Here is a 19,170-nt window from a genome sequence, read left to right on the forward strand (position 1 = left end):
CAGGTAATGTCATTAATACCATCTTATTATTGCTATCCAATATGAAACTTCATATAGGGCCATCTCAAATTTGAGGGTAGGTATGGGTCCACTCTACCCCTAACACTAGTATCCAAACCTAAATCAAAAGAACAAACTTGGCCCAAAAAGCTAGGGCATGAGAAATGAGGTCAAAACATGTAATATTCATACTCAATAGGTTGGACAAAATATATCCAATGAGACCTTTCATTTTACAAAATATAAACAAATCACATACCCAATATTTTGAATTTTGTTAAATTGTGTTGCAATCACCAAACCTAACTCACAATTCACCATGACGAAAGATTAAAAGTTTTCAAAACATGAAAACAAATCATCTAAAATACAATTCACCATGCGGCTTCTTGGTCTGGGCGGAGAGTCACGGTGGGTGGTGTTTCTTTTGAAGTTTCAGAGGAATCCATTGCCTAGACGACGGGTCTTGCTTTGGAAGGAAGGCGATGGACGCGTACTACCCATGTTTCTAACAGTGTAGGGCTTAAATGCTTCTTCAGAAGAAGGGAGGAACTGATTAAGTTGCCGAGAGGGTTTGCCTGTGAAGAACTCAAGCACCCATGGAACCAAATTTGCTTGATGGTGATGAAATACTTCACGCTGTAAGGTCGCTTTAAGGTATTCTACTACTACCACCTTCCCTTGCTTAACCATTTTCGTAATAATGACTTGTTGTGTCTACCTTTTTTCCTCATGCATTCTGTGGAAACCTTTGTGAAAGATACCCTTGATCCCAAGCATGAGGACAAGCTGCCTGTTTTGCTTCACCAGGGTTTAATCTATAGGCTCTACAATTTTCATCTGGCTCTCTGCCCTCCTCGCAATCTTATGTTGGTCCAACCCCTTGCCACGACCTCGCTCCCACTTTCAACCTTTTCATCTGGCTTGGCTATACCTAGGTTTTTCCAATTTTCACAGGGTGTACTCGCGGCTGCTCATTTCCCCACCCCTCAATGAGGCTACTAATGCCATGACTGATATGGAACGTATGGTGACTATCAACCTGGTGGACCCGAACAAAGTGATGAAAATGGCAGAACCAGATGAGTTGGGGGCCCAGGGGACCAAAGCTCTTGTTGCAGACTTGGATATGAAGGCTAATATGGGAAAGGTGGACCCGAAGGCGAAGACTGTGAACAAGGAGGGTGACGAGAATAAGAATATGGCGGACCTGGAGGATTTGGGTGCCCAGGGGGTCAGTGCTCCTGTTGCGTATTTGGCTAAGATGGTGGAATGAGAAAAAAATGTCCCCGTGGCGAAGTCTGTTAATAGGGAGGGTGAGGAGAAAAAGATTGATATCCCCCATGGGATTCCGACCATGAAACAACTTGAAAATATCCATTCGGATGTTTGGGATATTTTGCAGAGGTTTGAAAACCTGGGGCTAGTGCTGGACATGAAGGCCATTCTTGAGGAGGTCACGGTTTTGAAACATAAGGTGGAGGCCAGGGATTCCCAGATTGCTTGTCTCAAATTTTTCTGCATGTAGGTCCTTCACAATTCAACCTCACTCTCCCTCCTGAGAGAGGGTACTGTGGACAACGATGCTCACAAAGATGAAGCTAGGGAACTCTACAAGTTTCTGTTTGATGATTGGAAAAATGTCACTGATAGGACTAGGGTTCACAAGTTGACCCCTTAGGTCTTGTGTTGGTTTTTTGTGTTTTGGGATGCTTTCCCTTGTTCCTTGTTGCTCTGTTATTTTTGCTGTTTCTGGTTCAGAAAGACTCTTGTTATGGTAGTTTGATGTTATAGTGTTGTTTATAGTTTTAACTATGTAAAAGGTCAGTGCCCTGGTTTTCACTGCTTTCTTATTAAAAAACAAGCACAACACCCCACTTTTCACATCATATAATGGTTGGAGAATTTTTTTTTTCAATATACCAAAATAATTTTTTTTCCTAAATTTATGATACATTTAACTTTGAAATAATTAAAATACATTGATTTTAAGTTTTAATTCCAATTGCAATCCTATGAATAGAATACCATGTACCACCTTGTATGAACATAATAAAAGTCATAAATAACACACATTCATAAAATAATTAAATAAATATAATTTCAAGAAGCCTTTCTTATTTTTAAAAAACAACTTTTTTAAATACCTATCTTCTCTACAAATGTAACAATTCACTGAATAATCCACAAGAAAAACTAACAAGCAAAGAGGAAGGAGAGAGATTTAGAATCCAAATGAACGAATCCATTTGAAACTCATTCCCCTTTCCTTTTTATTTCCACTTTTCACAAAAATCCACTTAGTTCTTTCCCACTCACAAGCTAATTTACATGCGTGAATTAGATATTTCACCCAAAAGACATTTACAATCAGATAATTACTATAAGAACAACAAACAGTAGTAATTAAATGTAAAATGGTATTTGTTTTATAAATATTTAAAACAATTAACTTAACTAATTTTTATTAAAGCATTTAATTGGAACAGTTTAAAACAGTAAATTTTCAAATATCTAAATATTAAAAGTGCAAAAAGTCAAAACTACAAAGGTTATTTAAATTGTTGGATTATGAAGTCCGACTGTTCATTTCATATTCTCTTCTATGTCTCTTCGTTTTCTCTTGAAGGCTATTGTATATAAATGAGCGCAAAGCCCTATGTATGTAAGCTGCAATAATAAAGATCTCCGCTCTGCTTTCTGGTGGATGTAGCCAAATTGGTGAACCACGTTAAATACTATGTTGTGTATAATTTGTGTGTTTCCAATTTGTCTTTTGTTTTAACAATCGATATCAGAGCGATTACAAGATCCAGGGAGGGTAGGTTTTAAGGGCAGGGAATTCAAAACAGAGCAGGCAGTAGCCATGCCGAAGGCAATGCTTCCATGTGTTGGTATATTTGTAAATCCCATCGAATCTATGGCTGCCATATTAAATTGATTGGTTCATATAGGAACTTGTGTCACTTAAATTGGTTGGCTATTGCCTATTTTTGTGGCTTTAAGTTGGTCGTTGCAGGGCATCTATGTAGTTAGAAGGCGAGGACTATACGGTTTTAGACTCGGGCTCACTGCAACTCAGTTACATACAAGCTAAAATTGGGTAGATGGGTTTCCCAGTCGTTTTTCTCTTTCATGTAGCGAATGAATTTGAGCCCATGATTACCCAAGCTACTTCCTATATTCTCTATGTGCCATTTCTTTAGAGGAAACCCAATCGAATAATTGCGAGGTTGAAATCCGCTATTGCAGCCCATTTTACGTCTCTGTCTTGATCGTTGTTTCCATTGCCGCCATTGTAACAACAGTTCTAGAGCTTTTATCTTCTGAAAATCATCATTATTTGAGGATATTTTGGCTATGTCAATGGCGAGTGTGGATAATGGCGGAACTCTGGGGTCCGCTAACCAGGAGGAAGAAAAGAAGCCCATGGATCAGGGCGGTGCTCACATTAATCTCAAGGTCAAGGGACAGGATGGGAATGAGGTCTTTTTCAGTATCAAACAAAGTACTCAACTCAAGAAGCTAATGACTGCCTATTGTGATAGGCAGTCTATTTATTTCAACTCCATAGCATTTCTGGTTGATGGACACAACCTACATGGGGAACAAACTCCTGATGAATTGGACATGGAATATGGATATCAAATTGATGCTATGCTTCATCAAACAGAGTGAGAGAGGGGGAGAGAGAAAGATGGTCCGCTCTGTACACTTCAGTGTTGTTTGGAACGGTGTTTGGGATTTTGGCCATGGTGGCCATGCCTTTTGTGACCCTGCCGACCATGCTGTTGACGTGGATTACCATTCTGGTGATGCTCGCTTTTGTCGAGAAGCCCAGGGAGTTGCTGGTTCTGGAAGGGAAGCAGATTACCAGAGACATTGCGCCTTTTTCCCTCAAGATTATGCTCGAGGGAAACCTTATTGCTGCTTCCTGTGCTTTGTTAATATTTTTGCTCTTTATTCACAAACATGACTAGGACTATACTAGGATTAGTAGCTCAAGGCTCAAGGTACCTTTGAGACAAGGGAATAAAGTAGAGAAGGGCATGGAGATGAGGCAAAAATGCTCAGTGCAACACATATTGTAATAGAATACATAGAGAGATTAAAAAGGGGGCTACAAGGTGTTAAATCAAGGAGAGGTCATGTGAAGGCCCATGATGTGAATTATGTAAAAGAAAGAAAACCTCTGAGTGTGAGGGAAGAAAGAGACATCGAACTATATGTAGGAAAGAACAAAGAGTGTCAGTATCACACTTTTCAGTGGGAGTTTATTTTTCTTTCTGGTTTGGTAGTGAGATTTTTGTTGTCAAGAGATGTTTATCTTCATGTGATTGGAGATGTTGATTCTTACATGCCATGGTTGGCATGATACAGGTTCTCTTGACAGGTTATGCTCATTGGAGCATGTGGTCTTCATTTGTGAAGATATAAGATCAAGTTGTCATGTTGTGTTCCCAAGTAATGCAGACGTGTAGTGGGAGTTTTGACATTAGTCTTGTTAGTGCTCTTAATATTGAGTACATTGGTGGATTGACCATGGAGGTTCTTTTGAAAACTAAGAGGCTTGGGTGAGGCTAGAGTTCTCTTGGGATTAGAGAAAATTTGTTGAGATGGTTTCTCTTTGGAGGTTTCAACAAGAAGACCGAGGAGCCTACACCTGGTGATGGACGCGAGTTCATTAGAGACCTAGAGGAGATTTCTCTTGGTGTGAGTCATTGTGACTTGGTGTATCATGGAGGAGCATTCTTAGCCCCCACTCTTGGTCTACGCAACAGATTTATCTCCTTGTAGGAGATGGTTCCTAGTTTTGGAATGATATTGAGTTTGATCTTCCTTGATTACAAGAACTTATATCCATGTTGGTTGGGTGTTGTTAATGGTTTCATTTGGGGAGGTAAAAGAGATCATACTTGGCACAATTGAGCACTTGGTGGTGTTGGTAGAAGGATGAGATATGGTTTGCATGGATGTTTCTTCCTAAAGTTTTTTGAAGTCATCTATTGTTCTTGTACTTTATTATTTTTTTAACAACAATATATGGTCTTTTCATGAGGACTTGGAGGATGTCAAGTGAGATTTTGCAGCAGGTTGGTTGCAGGTTGCATGCCATTGTGATTTGATTATTGCCATACCTTTTATGTTAGTGCCGATTGGTAGATTTGAGTTATTGGTTAACATTGCTCATGCACATGTGGATTGCTATGTAAGTGTCTTCTAGTTTTTTGCATATGAACGGTTTTTTGGTGTGTTTTGTTGGAAGATTGGATTACACAAAATTGTTGTATAGGCTGGATATGTTGGCATGATTTTATTTGATGTTGTATGGTTAGTTGGATGTGATTAGCAATTAGCTGTGGTTGCTATTCCAACTATGGTGATTGATTCTCAACCTGTTTATTACCATGGGATTTGGTGACTGCATTTGGATATTAGTTGAGAATGGAAAGCAGGTGATATACTTCAAGTGGGAGGTTGTTCAAATGTGAAGTCGCAACATGAATCGAACTTCAAGTGGGAGATTGTTGGATTATGAAGTCCAACTGTTCATTTCATATTCCCTTCTATGTCTCTTCGTCTTCTCTTGAAGGCTATTGTATATAAATGAGGGCAAAGCCCTATGTATGTAAGTTGCAGTAATAATAGAGATCATTGCCCTGCTTTTTGTGGATGTAGCCAAATTGGTGAACCACGATAAATTCTTGTGTTTGTGTATAATTTTTGGTTTTCCAATTGTGTAATTATTTTAACATAAATAACTAACTTTGCATTTTAAACATGGTTCCTTGTATCAAATCAAAATAAGTATTATGAAAATTGATAAAATATAAAGGAAAATCTTAAAATACACATACAAAGAAACAATCACTTTGTGATTTTATTCACAATACAAAGATTCAAAATCACTAATAATTTGGATTAGTGACCGAGCTAGCTAAAAACATGAAACATGTTTTTATTCACAATCAAATAAGATGGGCTAAACAATCAAACACACCATTTATGATATTTTAGATGATTTTTTAAAAATAAATTACAATCATTTAAGTTAAATTCACATAAAAATCAAATTTAAAAGTCAACATTCAAATCTAATCTTTTTTACAATCTCAAAATTAACCTAAAACAAAAATTTAAAAGGAATCTAAACAAAACATATAATAACAAATTAATATACAACATGTGTAATTGATTATTCATCATCAAATGTTAAAGAATACTTTTTTTTTTTCTTGTTTTAATTTTTAAATTAATTTTTATTTGTATTTGTCATCAAGGTTATATAGTGTTTACATATGTCAATTCAAAGATATGTTTATTTATTATTTAAGATTTGATTTAAAGAAAATGATTAATAGCTGAGCATGTTCCAATAGTTGTTATAACATCCGTTGATTTAATATTCAATATTTTTAACAAATTATTGTATCAATAGTTAGTGTTGATGATGAGTATTCATAATTAAATAAAATTTATTTATTAGATTAAAAATCAACAAATCAAAAAAGGGATGCAATGCATTAATTTAGAGCAGATAAAAGTACATATGAAGATAGAGGAGAGACCAAGAGAGAGAGAAATCGATAAAGAAGTAGAGGGAGAGATTAAAATGTAGAGATATAGATAAAAAGGTAGACAGATAGAGAAGATCGAAAATAGTAAACAAACAAAGGTTTGGTATGGTGTCTCTGTAATGCCCACACTTGAGCAGACTCTTATTCCATTTTGATAGACTCAATTAGACATTTTTGTGCAATGGATATGATAGACTTGTTTGGATTCACGAGATGCATATATGTATTTTGTCTTTTATATGTGCTCATTGATGATTATTGATAGATATTGTATGCTTCATGACTTCTAATAATATTGATTTTGCTCATGCTTCGTTGCGACCTTATGTGATTAGATATCATGATGATTCTCTCATTGCTACATGTATTTATGTCATGTTGATGCTTAGATGGATAGATTTGATTGATTATTGCTTATGATGAGATGGACATACTAACCCAACTTTTGATTTATGTAAGATGTATTGCTCATTGTATGACTATTATTTGACTGTATGCGTGGGGGAATCAACGTCACATCACTCATTGCGAGTGGGATGTGTTATTGCGACATTCCTCCACTTGTCTGCTATGTACGTATATATATGCACATGTATCATTTTGTGGTTGCAGGGTTGCAGGTACTAAGACATTCATTCCTCCCGGGCAACTGGGTGCGAGCTCCCCTGGCTTGACAGGTGGAGCGTGCCTCTTCCCAATGGCAACATGTGGTTCAGAGATGTCATTGGTTCCCTTCCCACACTCCAGGTCTAGGATTGATGTCAAGTCCTTGTTATCAGTCTTGGCAAGTTCGCCATGTCGTCATCGTCGTCATGACTTGTGAGTATGTGGCATGGTTAGTTTACTATCTAGTTATTTTATTTAAGTTCCTTGAGTAGTGACTAATTTACTATTTAGCATATTTAATTTCGACATTTGATTGATTGTGTTTTAGTGTTTACTTGATGCCAGTTACGGCCTCGTTATTAATCTTGTTATTTTAAAAAGCTAATAAGATTTAACGATTTTCAATTATTTACTATTTTCAAATTTAAAATTTGGTTAATTCTCATATTGAGATTTCGAGATTTTATTTGACCATTTACACTTTAAGTTGATTTAATTTATTGAATATTTGTTGGTTTTCACGTTATTGACGCTATTGTCATTTAGCGATTATAATATTTAATTATCTACTTGTTTTGATTATTTTAACTGTATTATTTATTCAAAGGAATTAGTTTGTTTGATTTGTAAATTAGTGTATAAATATAAATATAGAAATAAACGTGATTTGAATGATTAATTTTTTAATTTTTTTTGAAAATAGGACTCTATTTCTCCAATTTGGTTGTTGATAAAACCTCCCATTCTTCCTCCAACAGTTTGTTGTCATTTTGGCACAATGACTGTAATTTACATATGGATTTTAATAAAAAAAATTTAATAAAAAATTTTTAATTCAAAAAAAAATTGAATTAGAAAATGGCAGGGGGGGGGGGGGATGACGTGATTGTGGAAACCTCAATGTCGTGGGGCTGGGTGCTCCCCAGCACCCCACGATATGGGGGTGCTGCTGGACCCTACCATATCATGGTGGTGCTGATACAACACCACCACGATATGGGTGGGTGTAGCAACAACACCCACCATTGTTGGCATACGTGCAGATGATATTGTATGTTGTCATTGATGTCAATATGCTGAAGAGTGAACCGGTATATTGAAGTAAGCAACTTGCAAGAGAACCGGTATATGTGATGCAAGAAGAACCGATATGATGTTATGAACCGGTATATGTGAAAAAGTGAAGTGGTATGTCTGTCCTAGTGAACCGGTATGTTGGAATGTGAACCAGTATATGGAATGTTTTGTATCAAGGCTTCATATGGTATGACTACTGGTTGGTAGTCTTAGCTTCAGGTTTCCGGTTGAAGTGTTCTATGCCTGTGTGACAAGGATGAGTTAGCATTGTAATGAAGAACAGATTGTGTTGCCACGTCAGCGTTGTGCACTTGAAGGATCTTGCATGAAGGAGATTGATCCTATCTACCTCGGGAATGTGAGAAGTCTCTATAAATGGTGGAGAACGCATGATGGGTTATCAACCTCCAAGAAGCAGTGAAGAATGAACGATGGAGAACGTCTTGAGGTTTGTTCAAGACTGTTGTAATCAATGCAACATGTTCAATGGTTAGGATTGAACCGACTGAATTGCTTAACCTAAATGTTTAGGGTTTAGGGTTTTTGCTACTGACCTATTTGTTTCCTATAAGGTCAATGTTGTTTTTCATGTTGAGGCTGTTGGCAAATGTTGTGTGTGTATCTAAGTGCAGAGATACATGATTCTTGTGAGACCAGATAAGAGAATAGATACCTGTAGAGTGTGATTGCAGAAGGAAGGAACTAAAGCGGATCTGCATTGGCATTGAAGTGATGTTACCAGATCATTGTAATACCTGTTGACCTCTAACCACTTCAACAGTTGGAAAATCCCTTAATAGGGTAGCTTTAACCGGCTTGCTGTAAAATCCTTTAACAGGGTGACTCAAAATCATTGAGTTCTTAAAAATCCTCTAAACAGGTAACCATTAACAGGGTTTAACCCTTAACCAGGTATTTTAGCCATCCCTTAACCGGGTGATCCCTAGCAGGATCGGTTCCTAACAGAACCTATTGTAAAAGTCTCTAATCGGACTAGGCTCCTAACAGAGCGGACTTTAAAAAGGGTTCAAAGAACAAGCTTGTGGGTATTCATCCCCACCATGGTTTTTCCTAGTTGGGTTTCCACGTGAAAAAAATGTGTGTTATGTGTGATGCCTTTTAATGTGATGCTTTGCTATTTTCTGTCAAGAGGTAAAGCATGTTGAACCAGTAAGTCTTTACATTTCTGTTGATATTTCACTAGCGTATGCGTATGGGTGAAGTGGAAATAAGATGATTAGATTGTGTGGAAAGCTAAGTGTTACCGGTTTAGATCCTTCACCATCTCACTGTGTTTAACCGGTAGTAATATGGTTTAGACCGGTGTTAGTGATTGCCAGTCAAGTGCACTGTTTGCAGTCAAACTAGATTAAGTAAAAGTGGTTTTTGCCTTTACTGATTCACCCCCACTCTCAGTACTGGTTTGGTACTAAATATTCATCATTTATTCATCAATTGGCATCAGAGAATCTTCCAAGTCCTTTGTGTTGTAAGCTTAATCGCTTGAGTTAAAGATCCTACTCTAATGATGAAGAGGGAAGGTCCAAAGTTTAACAAAGACAACTTTAAAATATGGAAGGATAGAATGAAGATATACATCAAAAGCATGGGTGCTCAACACTGGAGCTATGTTGAGAATGCTTATGTTATCCCCACCTGTACTCTCACCGACGATCAAAAGAGAGAGATTCAGGAGAATGGGCAAGTCATGGAAGCCCTAATCAACTACTTATATGACATTGAGTTTATTGATGTTTAGGATAAAGAGAATCCCAAATGAGTATGGGATGCCCTTGAGAATATCTATGGTGGTGATGAGCATGTGAAACAAGATAAGGAAGAAAGCCTTAGGGGAAAGTTTGAAGACATGTAGATGGTTGAAGGAGAGACCATTCAACAATATGGAATAAGAATCAAAACTATTGTTGGAGATATCAAGAGCGCAGGTGGTAAAATGGAAGATTCCACCGTTGTTAGCAAAGTTTTGAGATCCTTATTACCGATCTATGCAATAAGGGTTGCTGCTATTTAGGAGTTGAGGTCTGTAGACAAGACAAAGGTATCTCTGGACTCCATCATTGCAAAGTTAACAACTTATGAGCTAAATAATTATGATGGCAGTATTCAGAAGATTGAATCAGCCTTCAGAGCATCTGCTCCACCATCTAGAAAAGGAAAAGAAGCTAGTACCAGTGGTGAACCAAGACAAAGTAGAGAAATGGATGATGAGGAGATCCTGATGGAATTCGAAGCTCTTCTTGCCAAGAGACTTCCCAAGGGAACTGGTAAATACAGAGGTAAGATTCCTTTGAAATGCTTTTATTGTAACCGAATAGGACACATTGTTGTAAACTTCCCTAATGGTGACAACAAGGACAAACCAGAGAGGTTTAAGAAGTTCAAAGGAGGAAACCAGAGAAACTCTTTTGTAGCAGTTGATGAAGGTGTCACTGATGAGGAATCAGAAGATGAAGAAAATGAAGATATTGTGTTTGTAGCGGTCAAGGAAGATTTTTCAGACAAGAAGGCTCTTGTCTCTCGCTTTGATAATTCCAATGAGTGGATTATTGACAGTGGCTATTCTCACCATATGACTGGTGACCAGAGTAAGTTTCTATCTCTGGAAGAGTATGATGGTGGTGTGGTTCATTTTGGTAATGATGCACCATGTATGGTAAAAGGCAGAGGGTCCATCTCTCTGAATGGAAGAAGCAGTGCTGACAATGTGTATTGGGTAGAAGGTCTCAGACACAACCTTTTGAGTGTCGCTCAACTGAATGATAATGGAGTCACTCTGGAATTCAAAAATGGAGTGTGAAAAATCAAAGGAAAGAATGGTGAACTGATGGCTACCGGTATGCAGACCAAAGGTAACCTAGTTCAGCTAAATGCTAATGTCAGTACATGTATAATGGCTAAGTTTGAGGATAGCTGGATATGACATAGGAGACTCTGCCATGTAAACTTTGACAATATTGTGAAGGCTAGTAAGATCAAGGCAGTTAGAGGATTGCCTATGCTGAGCAAACCAGAAAATCCTTTGTGCAGAGAGTGTCAACTGGGGAAAATGTCTTCCTCAACCTTTAAAGGTAAACCTTTCACTGCAGACAATTTACTTGATCTTGTGCATACTGATTTGTGCGGTCCTATGAAAACTAGGAGTGTGCAGGGAGATAGGTATTTTATGATTCTTACTGATGATTGCTCAAGGATGATGTGGGTCACATTCTTGAAGGACAAATCTAAAGCTTTTGGAAAGTTCAAAGCCTTCAGAGCACTGGTTGAAAGAGAAAGCGGTAAGAGGATTAAGTGCTTAAGAATTGATCAAGGAGGAGAATTCACTTCCGGTGAATTCAACAAATACTGTGAAGAGAATGACATCAAGAGGCAACTGTCTGCCTCCCAGACTCCACTGTGGTTGAAGCAGCTAGAACTATGTTGATCAAAGGGAAGGTTGCTCACACCTTTTGGAGAGAAGTGGTGAGCACTGCAGTCTACACAATGAACCAGGTCCTCATAAAAAAGGGCAAGGATAAAACACCTTATGAGTATTGGACCGGTAAGACACCAGTGGTAAGCTACTTCAGAGTGTTTGGTAGTAAATGTTATATCAAGAGGAGTGAACATCAGAGCAAGTTTGATGCTAAATGTGATGAGGGAATATTCCTAGGGTATTCCACAAAGAGAAAATATCTCAAATGTTTCAACAATAGGACTTAGAGAATTGTTGAAAGCATCAATGTTAGAGTTGATGAAACCTCTCAGAAATTTGAGGAAACCGACAGTGAGCAAGCAGGAGATGAATCGGTAGTAACCTTCTGGGAACCGGTTGCAAAATAGCCAAGCACTAGTAACAGTGCTCCTACACTGGTAGATGTTGATGCTGATGAAGATGATGATGAAGAAGAAAAGCAAGAGGAAACAACTAAGATCATTCCTAGGTATGTAAAGCTGAATCATGATCCAAAGCAGATCATAGGAGACAAGGATGCAAGAATTATTACAAGAAGAAAAGTCAAAGAAAAATCTTGCATGATTTCTGAATTCGAGCCTAAAACATTCAAAGAGGCACATAAAGATGAAGATTGGATCAAGGCAATGTAAGAGGAACTTGACCAGATAGAAATGAATGGTACATGGTCTTTGGTACCCAGACTGAAGCATAAAAATGTCATTGGCACCAAATGGGTTTTCAGAAATAAGCTGAATGAAGATGGCTCAATGGTTAGAAACAAAGCCAGATTGGTGTGTAAAGGATATGCTCAAGAAGAAGGAGAAGACTATGGAGAAACCTTTACTCCAGTAGCCAGATTGGAAGGAGTTCGTATGCTTCTTTCATATGCAACATTCAAGGGATTTAAAGTATATCAAATGGATGTAAAGTCTGCATTCCTGAATGGAATACTAGAAGAGGAGGTGTATATAGAGCAACCAGATGGGTTTGCCCTATCAGAAGACAGTGACATGGTGTGTAGGCTACATAAGGCCTTGTATGGACTAAAGCAGACACCTAGAGCATGGTATGAACACTTACACTCCCATCTTGTGAAGATTGGATTTGAGAGAACAAGAGAGGATAATAATATCTACCTGAAGTCAGAAGGAGATCAGATTCTAATCTGAGGTATTTGTTGATGAAAATTTTTGGAGGAGATGACAAGATGAGTCATGACTTTGCAGATGAGATGAAAAAAGAATTTGAGATGTCACTTATAGGGGAGATTAAGTTCTTCATTGGACTACAGATTCAACAAATGAAGGATGGAATCTTTATCACTCAGTCCAAATATGTCAAAGAGGTGTTGAAGACCTTTGGCATGGAAGAAAGAAAACCGGTTGGTACACCGATGGTGATTGGTTGTAAACTATCAAAGTAGGATGACTCAGTGCTGGTAAATGAGAAAGAATACCGATCAATTATTGGTAAATTGCACTATGTAGTACATAGAAGACCGAACATTGCACATGCAGTGGGCATTACTGCACGGTTCCAGAAAAGCCCAAGAGAATCCCACTTGGTAGCAGTCAAGCGGATTCTGAGATATCTAAAGGGAACTATTGACTATGGATTATGGTATCCATACATTAGTGATTTCAACCTGAAAGTGTTTACAAATGCTGACTGGGCTGGTAATGTGGATGACCGGAAGAACACAACTGGTGGTGCATTCTTTCTTGGTGGTAGACTAGTCTCATGGATGAGTAAGAAGTAGAGCTGTATCTCTCAGTCTACAACAGAAACAGGGTATGTTGCAACATTTACGAACTGCACCCAGACAATCTGGATGAAGCATGTATTAAATGGCTTCAAAGTTCCTATATCTGAACTGGTAAGTATATTTTGTGACAACACAAGTGCGATCAACATCTCCAAGAATCCGGTTTTACATTCTAGAACCAAGCACTTTGAGCTTAAGTATCATTTCTTAAGGGAAAAGGTTCAGAACAAAGAAGTTATATTGGAACATGTTTCCAGTAAGGAGCAGTTAGCAGACATATTCACCAAGCCTCTACCAAAGGCTACCTTTACCTATTTGAGAGGTGAATTAGGGGTGCTGCCCCTTCAAGAGGTGAACTAAAGGTGTGCACTCCACATCAGTCAGGACTTACATTGATATATCTTTTTCAGGATTAGTGTGATGAAGGATGCTACTCCTTAGGGGGAGCAACATAGTAGAACATAAATGTATCTACCTTCACTTTGGCATTGTTGTCAAAGGGGGATAAGATGTGAAGCGAAAAAGATATCTGCAACATCGGGGGAGAAGATGTGAAGTGGAGAGATATCTCTGTATATTGCCATCAATGCCCAAGGGGGAGATTGTTGGCATACCTGCAGAGTATGATGACATGATGGTATTGTATGTTGTCATTGATGTCAATATGTTGAAGAGTGAACCGGTATATTGAAGTAAGCAACTTGCAAGAGAACCGGTATATGTGATGCAAGAAGAACTGGTATGATGTTGTGAACTGGTATATGTGAAAAAGTGAAGTGGTATGTTTGTCCTAGTGAACCGGTATGTTGGAATGTGAACCACTATATGGAATGTTTTGTATCAAGGCTTCATATGGTATGACTACCAGTTGGTAGTCTTAGCTTCAGGGTTTCCGGTTGAAGTGTTCTATGCTTGTGTGACAAGGATGAGTTAGCATTGTAATGAAGAATAGATTGTGTTTCCACGTCAGCCTTGTGCGCATGAAGGATCTTGCATGAAGGAGATTGATCCTATCTACCTCAGGAATGTGAAGTCTTTATGAATGATGGAGAACGTGTGATGGGTTATCAACCTCCAAGAAGCAATGAAGAATGAACGATGGAGAACGTGTTGAGATCTATTCAAGACTGTTGTAATCAATGCAACATGTTCAATAGTTAGGATTGAACTGACTGAATTGCTTGACCTAAATGTTTAGGGTTTAGGGTTTTTGCTACTGACCTATCTGTTTCCTATAAGGTCGATGTTGTTTTTCATGTTGAGGCTATTGGCAAATGTTGTGTGTGTATCTAAGTGCAGAGATACATGATTATTGCGAGACCAGATAAGATAATAGATACCTGTAGAGTGTGATTGCAGAAGGAAGGAACTAAAGCGGATCTGCATTGGCATTGAAGTGCTTTTACCAGATCATTGTAATACCTCTTCGCCTCTAACCACTTCAACAGTTGGAAAATCCCTTAATAGGGTAGCTTTAACCGGCTTGCTGTAAAATCCTTTAACAGGGTGACTCAAAATCATTGAGTTCTTAAAAATCCTCTAACCAGGTAACCTTTAACAAGGTTTAACCCTTAACCGGGTGATCCCTAGTAGGATAAGTTCGTAACAGAACCTATTGTAAAAGTCTCTAACCGGACTAGGCTCCTAACAGAGTGGACTTTAAAAAGGGTTCAAAGAACAACTTGTGGGTATTCATCCCCATCGTGGGTTTTCCCAGTTGGGTTTCCACTTAAAAAAAATATCTGTGTTATGTGTGATGCCTTTTCATGTGATGCTTTGCTATTTTCTGTCAAGCGGTAAAGCATGTTGAACCAGTAAGTCTTTACATTTCTGTTGATATTTCACTAGTGTGTGCGTATGGGTGAAGTGGAAATAAGATGACTAGATTGTGTGGAAAGTTAAGTGTTACCAGTTTAGATCCTTCACCGTCTCACCGTGTTTAACCGGTAGTAATCTGGTTTAGACCGGTGTTAGTGATTGCCAGTCAAGTGCACTGTTTGTAGTCAAACCGGATTAAGTAAAAGTGGTTTTTGCCTGTATTGATTCACCCCCCCCCTTCTTAGTACCGGTTTGGTACTAACTATTCATCATTTATTCATCAACCATATCTTGGGGAGGTGCTGTGAGCACCTTCCCCTTTGTGGGTAAATCAAAAAAAGTTTTAATTTATTTAATTTTATTCATTTTCTTTAAAATTTAAAACACCAAAAAAATATATATATAGCTAGTGCCCCTATCAGAGATATAACTGCCAGAGGTTCTCAACACCAGTGTACAGATGTGGCTAGAAGCCACCCCTCTTTCCGCAATAGCCAGCGGTTCAAGAGGAAGCAGACACATGTCAGAGTTTTGTGAGAGGGGCTAGATTCTCTGCTGATAGGAGCTGCAACCGTCAACAATGTTATAGGAGACCTGCTCCTACACAGTCAGCCCATAGTTCACAACCAACCTCTAGTAGAGGCAGTGTCCAACAACCGAGTGCTACTTCTAGGAGTAGAGTTCAGGACAAGAGAGGATGTTTTGCTTGTGGGCAGTAAGGCCATATAGCCGTTCATTGTCCTCAATGCACATCGCAGACATCGGGTTGGCAGAGGGTAGCTCCACCAGAGCCCATTGTTGGAGATTCAAGTAGTACTCATAGGGTGTTCGCGACAGTTGATAACCGTCAGGCCAAGCACCAGGCTACCATGGTTGAGACATCAGGTGTGATAGGTGGTATCCCTTGCTCTGTTTTATTTGATTCAGGAGCTTCAGACTCTTTTATTACTCCTTATTTAGTAGAGATGCGAGCTTGCTACGACAAAGCAGGATGATAGGTGGCAGGTAGAGCTAGCTTCGAGGTCCAAGGCAGTAGTGGATTCCCTTATGCTTAGTTGTCCTCTAGTTTTGGGAGACCTTCATACCTCTGTGGATTTGCGTATTATGCCTTTGGGATCTTATGACGTAGTTCTTGGTATGGATTGGTTGGGATAGCATCAGGCACAAATAGATTGCAGGGGTAAGAGGGTGGTGTGTAGATGATAGCAGAAAGAGTGTGGATGTTGTAGGAATTCAAAGACCTATTTCTCTTCGCATGATTTTCACCATGCAGATGAAGAGGTGTGCACAAAAGGGTTGTCAGTTATTTGCAGTCAGGTTGAGGGATATGGATGAGGAGGTTAGTAGAGAGGAGTTGTTACAACAACATCCTATCCTTTAAGAGTTTGCAGATGTCTTCCCTAGTGAGATTCCTGGTATGCCCCCTTAGCGAGACACATACTTTCAGATTGATCTAGTAACAAGAGCTGAGCCTATCTTTAGGGCTCCTTACAAGATGACCACCTAGGATTTGAGTGAGTTGAGGGTACAACTTGAGCAGTTGTTGGAGAAGGTGTTTATCCATCCTAGCGTATCCCCATGGGGTGCGTCGGTGTTGTTTGTGAAGAAGAAGGATGGTTCTCTCAGATTGTGCATTGACTATAGACAACTGAATGAGGTGATGGTGAAGAACTGTTATCTTTGCCTCAGATAGATGATTTATTTGATCAGATTAATGTAAGGAAAGCACAATGTGGAAAAATGCTTCCCTAATGTCAATTTGCAGGGGAAACAAGACTAGTGTGTTTTATAACTTTACAGAATACTAAGATTAGCATATATGAAACAGAGACAATGTCAGAATTCAAACATACACAGAGATAAACACCATGAATTTACGTGGGAAACCCTTTCAGGAAAAAACCCACCACCGACAACAAGATCACTTTATTCTCAACAAAGAAACTTTACAATAAAGTCTGTTATCATAGCACAAATGTTCACTCTGATCACTTCGGTTACACACCATAGTATACGGCTTATCATCAGAATAACAACCATGTTCGAGTCTCCTCTTGGCTTCATATACATTTTCATGTCGACCGTTCAACTGTCAGTTTGCACCAATCGGTTAGACATCTAACTGTCTGCATCGGTCTGCATTCATGAGAAAACAATTATCCCACATGCATCTAGGAATCAAACTGGTTCGTATTAAAAAACCCCAGCTCAGACAAGTCAACTCCATCGGGTATCGGGAAGACAAACAATCAACTATTCTAAACGTCTGATCTTTCTCTTTGTGCTCCACCACGTGGCACCCCCTGATTGGTTCCAGGTCCCTACTCTGACATCTTAGCACGAACTCACTATCCGCTCGGAATTATTCTTTGTCATTGGGTCATGATGAAAAGTCTCATGAGCAATTTCCCATCGCAACCTAGTGATCACCGTCAGATCTTTTGTGATCGTTGTTCAATCATTTCGATCTTCTCGGCCTTTAATTCGCCTTAGCCGCTCTCCTGCCGGGTCCCACCACTTGGTTGCCATGTCGCAAGGAATATAATAATGAGTAGTTTCCCATCATGACATAACGACCACCGTTGGATCTCGTCTGGACCGCTCACTTATGCCAGGCCCCACCATGGTTGCCAAGTCACAGGAAATAACATATGTGCATCTTTCCATAGCGGTAAAGCGATGACCGTTGGATCAGGATCTAAACTGCAAGTCTTTTATCCTTTCATCCATCCGATAATTGATGCTACCTCGATGATTGAAGACAAATTTGTCAGGTCATTGGGATGACTTCAAACCTACTACTCCGAGCTCCGATATGCCAAGTTCATCGGCAAAGGATATACCGATAGAGTTCACAGATTTTCTTCACATTGTTTCATCGACTAGAGTTAACTTGATCAGTATGAATAAAGGTCAAGTGAATTAGAGGCATAATTCCAACAATTAAGGATGCAAAGGTCTTTTCCAAAATTGAGCTTAAGTCCGGATATCACTTGTTGAGGATCCATGAGGTAGATATACACCATACATAATTTCGTACCAGATATGGACACTATGAGTTTACAATTGTGCCATTCGGTCTTACGAATGCACCATCAATCTTTATGAGCTTGATGAATGGTGTGTTCAAGACCTATTTGGACAGATTTGTACTGGTCTTCTTGGATGATATTTTGATTTATTGCAGATCAGTGGAGGAGCATGAGGATCATGTTAGACAAGTCTTGCAGTGTCTTAGGGAGAATCATCTATACGCCAGTTTGGTGAAGTGTGAGTTTTTCCAAATAGAGGTTAGATACTTAGGCCATGTTATTTTAGGAGAGGGTATCGTAGTCGATCCCTCAAAGATTTAGGTGATAGTAGATTGACCAACACCCACTAATGTGAGTGAGGTGCACAATTTTATGGGAATAGCCGGTTATTACTGCAGATTTGTGCAAGATTTTTCACGGATTGCTCATACCATTACTTCCCTCCAGAGGAAAGGGAAGAAGTTTATTTGGTCAGATCATTGTGAGACAACCTTTAGGACATTTAAGGAGAAATTGACTAGTGCACCGATACTTGCAGTTCCTGATCCATTGGGTGACTTTGTGGTTTGTACTACTGGAGGGATTAGGAGTAGTATTGATGGAGAATGGCAGAGTGATAGCTTATGAGTCGTACAAACTCAAGGATCATGAGTTGAACTACCCCACTCACAATGAGTTAGCGGCAGTAGTACATGCATTGGTTCATTGGAGACATTTTCTTTTAGGGCATTGATTTGAGTTGCACTTGGATCACCGTAGTTTACAGTACATATTTACGTAGACAAATATGAATGCCAGGCATAGATGTTGGATGGAGTTCTTGTGTGAGTGTGAATTTGA

General features: G+C 38.9%; 1 protein-coding gene across 1 annotated transcript; it reads left to right on the forward strand.

The window, feature by feature from the left end:
* The first annotated feature begins 3,342 nt into the window (after nt 1-3,342).
* Nucleotides 3,343-3,678, forward strand: LOC131027163 (small ubiquitin-related modifier 1-like). The gene has a single exon (XM_057957158.2). It carries the CDS (start codon nt 3,361-3,363, stop codon nt 3,676-3,678), a length of 318 nt encoding a protein of 105 aa, XP_057813141.1. The 5' UTR covers nt 3,343-3,360.
* Nucleotides 3,679-19,170: the final 15,492 nt, after the last annotated feature.

The sequence above is a fragment of the Cryptomeria japonica genome, chromosome 2 (assembly GCF_030272615.1).
Source record: "Cryptomeria japonica chromosome 2, Sugi_1.0, whole genome shotgun sequence".
NCBI lineage: Eukaryota > Viridiplantae > Streptophyta > Pinopsida > Cupressales > Cupressaceae > Cryptomeria > Cryptomeria japonica.